Source organism: Trichomycterus rosablanca, chromosome 25 (assembly GCF_030014385.1).
Source record: "Trichomycterus rosablanca isolate fTriRos1 chromosome 25, fTriRos1.hap1, whole genome shotgun sequence".
Classification (NCBI taxonomy): domain Eukaryota; kingdom Metazoa; phylum Chordata; class Actinopteri; order Siluriformes; family Trichomycteridae; genus Trichomycterus; species Trichomycterus rosablanca.
Genome location: NC_086012.1, coordinates 649,057 through 656,514, shown reverse-complemented (window position 1 = coordinate 656,514; position 7,458 = coordinate 649,057). Strand labels below are relative to the sequence as shown.

The window sequence follows — 7,458 nt, the reverse complement described above, 5'->3', positions numbered from 1 at the left end:
CTCACGTGATATCACTGGATTCTCCTCATTGGTCCAAGGCACGTGTCTAGGATACGAGAGTGTGACGTCACGATGGAGACTCGTATTAAAATTAAGAACAAAAAAAATCCGTAGTGAAAGTATTTGGGAGCCAGTTGGCACCTCTTTATTTAGCTGTTATTTGCTCACTGAGGCGAGACCGCAGCACCAGATCTTACAGCGGCTTATTATTATTTTTGTCCTCATATTAATTATAATAGAATCATTTAGTAGAAATTACAGTCCTTTCTTGGAGCGCGTTGTGGAATTAAAATAAACTATGATTTTTCTTTGTGCGCAGAGGCGCTCCGGTGGCTTTTAAACACACAGAGAGGGAAAAAAAAGAAAAAACAAAACGATCTAAAAACTCATTTTTTTCTCCTTACATTTTTATTTCTTCGAAACGAAAAACAGAAACACAGAAGAGGAAATAATTTGAAGGCTGGAGCTCGGAGGCGCGCTCCTGTGTTCGGGTGAGAAAGGGGTTAAAGAGAGTTTCAGGATGGAAGAGAAAGATCAAAGCAGCAGAGATGCGGGGGACGAATCTAACCGAGCCATCCTGCCCCTGCTCGAACCTCCCGCAAACCTGCACAGGATCACCAACTTCTACATCGACAACATTTTGCGGCCGGACTTCGGTCGGAGGAAAGAGAGTCAGATTTTCCTGAATCCAGCCGGCCGGGACGATCTTAACGCGCTGGGACGGGAGAACCGGTGTCCGTCCGAGGCGGGGACTGAATCTGACCGTGCGGGATCACCGAGCTCGGGTGAAGGTGCGTCGAGTCCCGCAGCCGGAGGCGCAAAGCCTGGAGCGGACAGCGGCGCGGATCAGAGCGCAAACGACTCGGACAGCAGCGCGACGCCCGCAAAGCAGCCCATGTTGTGGCCCGCCTGGGTTTACTGCACCAGATACTCGGACAGACCCTCATCAGGTCAGAGTTCATCCTGTCTTTAAAAATAAAGCCTAAAAATGGTTTATTTTATTGTGATTCGATCAAGTTTGTGCGACTTTTAAAACGAATAAACATCTGAAATTAATCATTTAAAACCAGAATTTAAAAATTCATTCACATCTAATTATAATTTTAATATGAATGTTTTATTCTGTAGAATCATGTATAAAGTATAAATAAAGTATAAAGGACTTTAATAAATAATAAAATAATTTTAAAAAAATTAAGAAACTCTAATAGTTTGACAGTTCAACTCCATTGTCCAACAAAAATGTGCAAATGAAATATAAAAAGAACAAAAAAGAACCTTAGAAATAAAATATGGCATTTTATAATTCATTATATTTAAGACTCATTTGTTGTGATTAATTTTATTTGTTAAAAAGCTGAAAATGAAATATAAAATAATTTATAATATGTGCTGGAATATTTAAGAAACGAAATGTGACCGTAAACAGTTTGGTTTGAGTTCATCTGAATTTTATAGACAAAAAACCTGGTGACACTTTTCGAAAGAGCTGAAATGGTTTTATAATTAATAACAACACAGTCCAGTAAATAAAATGATTATTAGAACTATTATTAGATTTTTTAATGTAACTATAAAGATAAATAAACAGATTAAAATCTACGGAGCTCCTGTTAGGCCTGTTAAACAGCAAGAGACTCATTAACACTTTTTAAAATGTAATTACAAAATAAAACTAATATTTAAACGTTTAAACGTCACAAACAATATATTTGCATTAATTTGTATTTATTGTGGATATTATAAAGATTTTAGAAGTACAACATTTTATTTTATTTTATTCATTGTGACTGAATAATAATGAATATGAATGAGTTTGGACAATTACAGACACGAAAACCAAATAGCTCAAAAGAACTTCCATGTTATTATAATAATTATTAATATTATTATTTATTTAAATATCACTTATTATTATTTGAATATTGTTTATTTTTACTTTTACTTTTTTGTCGAAGTTGCAGCAAACACGATCCACGTTCGTTCATGTCGATGTTTATAAAAAATCCTAGTTTAAATATTTTTAAGCTGTAGAAACAACAAGTGAAATATTAAATATAACAACATTAAACTAAAATTCGCTTTTATTTGTATTTTTCAGTAAAAACGAAGCCAAGTTTAGCCTTTGTTCCATCTCGTTCTTTGTTAATATTTCATTAGCATATTTTTGTTGGACAATGGAGTTGAACTCTGTCAAACTATTAGAGTTTCTTTAATAAATTCTATTATTTTATTATTTATTAAAGTCCTTTATACTTTACAAATACTTTATACATGGTGCTGCAAGAATTAAATCGACTTTAAGTGCAAGTTTGAGTGTAAAAACACCAGAGAAGCTCTGCTGAGGTTATCAAGATCATTTGTCACAACTATAATCCTTCTAAGTTTCCTTCCTCTTTCAAACATAAAAACCTTTTTTATTTTTTTTATTTTAAATTAGAATGTAAATTCTGTTGTAGTTTTTTTTCCTCATGATTTATAGTATAAAATCACCACTCCAATGTTTATGTACGAGCCCAGTGATTGTTAGCTTGAAAGCTAAATGCTATTAAATAAATTAACTTCATTATTCGTGAAATTACAACAACAAAACGACTCTGTAGATTAAAAGAAAAAAAATATACAAATAAAAGCTACATTAACTTTTTACATTAAATTTTCTACACAATTCCTACAATATAAATTTCAACTTTCTACAAACAAAAATCAAAACACAAACAGGCTGGATGGTTCTGAACAGCTAATAAAATCACATTATGCAATTAAAAATAAATATTTCTGATGAATAAATCATTAATCTTTTTAACAGGAAGTTTTCTCTGTTTATTTGGGTAGAAAAGTTTTAAAAACTTCACAAGTTTATAAACAGAAACAATAACAGAACACGATTATAAAACCTAGTTGCTATAGGAACAGAGAAGGGGGGAAAGGGGGCGGGATAAACCCCCTCTCTCCTGCACCCCTCCCCACCCCCAGCACTGCACAGACCCCCCAAAAAACTCCAGCACTCTTTCAAATATGGAAATGTGGATGCAAATGTGTCAGAGAGAAAAAAGCTCTGTGAGAAGTTTTCAGAGAGAAAAATAATAAAATCGTTCAAATGATTATTGTGTTATTAAAATTCTAACAAAGTAAGATGAGGGGTAAATAATTCTTAAATAAGTCAGTTCTACAAGAAAATTAATTCTACAGACTCAGTAAACGCACCAAAACTCTAATAAACAACTTTTTTAGGGGAAAAAAACCTTAAAAACATTTTAATGAAGTTAATGAAGAATTATTGTTATAGTTTCATTTTATTATTATTATTATTATTATTATTATTATTATTATTTGAATAAAACTTTATGAGTTTCTACTAAAAACTTTCCTCTCACAAACTTTGTTCGAAGTTCCTGTTGCCATAGCAACTACATTTTTATGCTCGCAGCTTTTGTTGCTGTTTATCAACTTCCTAGTCAAGCATAAAAAAGTACAGACATTAATAATAATCTAATAAAATTCTTATATTACTACTAATAATAATGATGATGATTACGATAATAATAATAATTCTACTACTACTAATACTGATAATAATAATAATAGTGATTATGATAATAATAATAATAATAACACTGATGATAATAATACTGATAATAATAATAACAATTGGTATATTACCACTTTTAATAATAATAATAATAATAATGATTATGATAATAATAATAATAATACTGATAATAACACTGATAATAATACTGATAATAATAATAATAATACTGATAATAACACTGATAATAATACTGATAATAATAATAATAATAATAATAATTGGTATATTACTACTTTTAATAATAATAATAATAATGATGATGATTACGATAATAATAATAATAATAATAATAATGATGATTACGATAATAATAATAATAATAATAATAATGCTAACACTGATAATAATAATACTGATAATAATAATAATTCCACTACTGCTAATACTACTACTAATAATAATAATTTCCTGGTATTGATTATTATTGTATCAGTATTATTATAAGCAGTAACATTTGATTCTAACATCATATAAAACAGTTTATTACAAACTGAATTAAAACAATAACAGGCCACCAGAGGTGTCATGGGAAAAAACCCAGTCCATTTATTTTGCATCATATTTTTTGTTCGTTTTTATTTCTTGTTCATTCATTTAATGAGAATAATAAAAAATGGTAAAAAGTAGACCTACACATTTTAATGTAAAAAACAAACAAACTAAAACACACCTGAATTAAAACATTTAAAGGGAATTTCTTGGATAAGTCATTTAGGATGATTAAATAAATAAAGAATGAATCCTGAGGTTTTGGTACCACGTTGAAAAATTCAGGTGAAAATTACAGGCCTGTTTTACTAAATTCTAACTAAAAGTTTTGCATCATTTCGACTGTAAACTGAACTAAACTGAATTGAACTGAATTAAATAGAATTGAGGAGAGTTTTGATTCCTACTGAAAAGTTTCCTCACCAGTTTGAGCGCGTTTCTGTTGCCATAACAACCACATTTCCACCAGCGCTGTTTGGTTTCTGGTTATAAACTGTGTATAATAAACTGGTCTGATTTTAATGGTTTTATATTTTGGTTGTACAGCAGTAGAACAGAATCTGAGCTCCTCATTTCATTGTAAGTGGACACGATAATGATCCAGACTGAGCTGTGAGTCCAGGCCGGAGTTTAACACGTTATATTCTTTACACTCTATAATCAAAATCATCTGCATTTTAAGCTTCATATTTCGAGCACAACATTTCTCCAATTCGCTTTTTAATTATTATAATTCTAAATTCGGATGGATGCTAGAAGTTATACGTAAGTTATACTAGAGTAAAAACAGGAACAGTTTCCAGACTTGCTTTATCCAGAAAGCAGCTTTATTTCATCCACCAGTTATGATGTGACTTTTAAACTTCAAAAACAGAAAACCAGATCCGGATCAGCATTATCCTTTCTGTGTAGAGGACTTTAGAGCATTGTTTAGAGGATTACTTTAATTTTTATTATTATCATTATTAGTAGTAGTTGTTGTTTACACTGATCAGCCAAAACTTTAGGAACACAAATACATGCATGTTGACACCTTCTGTTACACTGGTGCATGTGAGGGATCTACTAGATGTTGATCTGAGGGTGTGTGTGAGGGTGAGGGATCTACTAAATGTTGATCTGAGGGTGTGTGTGAGGGTGAGGGATCTACTAAATGTTGATCTGAGGGTGTGTGTGAGGGTGAGGGATCTACTAAATGTTGATCTGAGGGTGTGTGTGAGGGTGAGGGATCTACTAGATGTTGATCTGATGGTGTGTGTGTGAGGGTGAGGGATCTACTAGATGTTGATCTGAGGGTGTGTGAGGGTGAGGGATCTACTAGATGTTGATCTGATGGTGTGTGTGAGGGTGAGGGATCTACTAGATGTTGATCTGATGGTGTGTGTGAGGGTGAGGGATCTACTAAATGTTGATCTGATGGTGCGTGTGAGGGTGAGGGATCTACTAGATGTTGATCTGATGGTGTGTGTGAGGGTGAGGGATCTACTAAATGTTGATCTGATGTGTGTGAGGGTGAGGGATCTACTAGATGTTGATCTGATGGTGTGTGTGAGGGTGAGGGATCTACTAAATGTGGATCTGAGGGTGTGTGTGAGGGTGAGGGATCTACTAGATGTTGATCTGATGGTGTGTGTGAGGGTGAGGGATCTACTAGATGTTGATCTGATGGTGTGTGTGAGGGTGAGGGATCTACTAGATGTGGATCTGATGGTGTGTGTGAGGGTGAGGGATCTATTAGATGTGGATCTGATGGTGCGTGTGAGGGTGAGGGATCTATTAGATGTGGATCTGATGGTGCGTGTGAGGGTGAGGGATCTACTAGATGTGGATCTGATGGTGTGTGTGAGGGTGAGGGATCTATTAGATGTGGATCTGATGGTGCGTGTGAGGGTGAGGGATCTATTAGATGTGGATCTGATGGTGCGTGTGAGGGTGAGGGATCTATTAGATGTGGATCTGATGGTGTGTGTGAGGGATCTATTAGATGTTGATCTAATGGTGTGTGTGAGGGATCTATTAGATGTGGATCTGATGGTGTGTGTGAGGGATCTATTAGATGTTGATCTAATGGTGTGTGTGAGGGATCTATTAGATGTTGATCTGATGGTGTGTGGGGGGATCTATTAGATGTTGATCTGATGGTGTGTGGGGGGATCTATTAGATGTTGATCTGATGGTGCATATAAGGGATCTATTAGATGTTGATCTGATGGTGTGTGTGAGGGTGAGGGATCTACTAGATGTCGGGCTGATGGTGGTTCCTCATGGTTCATGTGTTGAATGCAGCAGATCTGATCAGCATAAAGGCCCGAGGGACTTTGATCAGGATCAGATCTTTGTGGCCAGACAACCAGGTGCATTTGATCTCTTTGGATCAAAACTAGAGATCATTTTAATCCTCATGATGAAGTGAAGGTGTCACAACACACTGCATCAAAACCTTCTGTATACAAGGCTGCACAGTCAGGTCAGTCAGGGCGCCCATGCTAAATCATCTCCACTGTCAAAAGCACCTACAATGGGCAGGCAGGCAGGCAGTGGAACTAGAGGTTGGAGAAATGGAAGAAAGTGGTCCAACAAATCCTGCAAGATCATGTGCACAACCGAGCATGTTTGCATCATAGTAGTACCACCCTTAATTGGGTGTATGATGCCCTTCAAAGAGCTGGAACCCTGTACAGGCTTCAAGCTTGTCTTGCACCTGGCCTAGGACCCACCGAGACTCTGACCACGATAAAGCAGTTAGTGAAAAAAAAAAAGCTGAATAAATTAATAAACAAATGCAGAAGTGATCAATTTCTTCAACCATTAAACGTACATGTACAATCCCTGATTCACGATGCTGCTTGTTATAAAGTTCGGGGTAAATCTGCAGGGCGGCCCGAGCGGTCGGTATAAACACGGATGACTGAGTGAACGCAGGACCGAACCTCCTAACCCGAATCCTCTCTGTATTTGCGTGTTTCAGGTCCCCGGTCGCGCAGATCGAAAAAGAAAAGCGTCGGGAGTCGGGAGGACAAGCGGCCGCGGACCGCATTCACGGCGGAGCAGCTCCAGCGGCTGAAGACGGAGTTCCAGTCCAACCGGTACCTGACCGAGCAGCGGCGCCAGAGCCTGGCCACCGAGCTCCAGCTCAACGAGGCTCAGATCAAGATCTGGTTCCAGAACAAGAGAGCCAAGATCAAGAAGGCCACGGGCAGCAAGAACTCGCTGGCGGCGCACCTGATGGCGCAGGGGCTGTACAACCACGCCACCACCTCCAAGGAGGACAAATCGGACAGCGACTGACCGCAGGAGCGCATTTGAACTGTCACTGAGACCCTGATCAGCCTGGTGCTCACTGATCCAGCACCACGGACTGGATGAACTAATGC

At 36.5% G+C, this 7,458-nt stretch overlaps 1 protein-coding gene across 1 annotated transcript; it reads left to right on the top strand.

Annotated features, from left to right (window-relative positions):
- The first annotated feature begins 520 nt into the window (after window positions 1–520).
- en2b (engrailed homeobox 2b) lies at window positions 521–7,458 on the top strand. The gene is made up of 2 exons (XM_062987949.1): window positions 521–950; window positions 7,053–7,458. Exons 1-2 carry the CDS (start codon window positions 521–523, stop codon window positions 7,370–7,372), a joined length of 750 nt encoding a protein of 249 aa, XP_062844019.1. The 3' UTR covers window positions 7,373–7,458.

Bases quoted from the DNA above. Each gene is read 5' to 3' on its own strand.
- en2b (XM_062987949.1), top strand. From the start codon at position 521: ATGGAAGAGAAAGATCAAAGCAGCAGAGATGCGGGGGACGAATCTAAC. The intron at 951-7,052 runs GTCAGAGTTCAT...TGCGTGTTTCAG, and splicing joins CTCGGACAGACCCTCATCAG to GTCCCCGGTCGCGCAGATCG.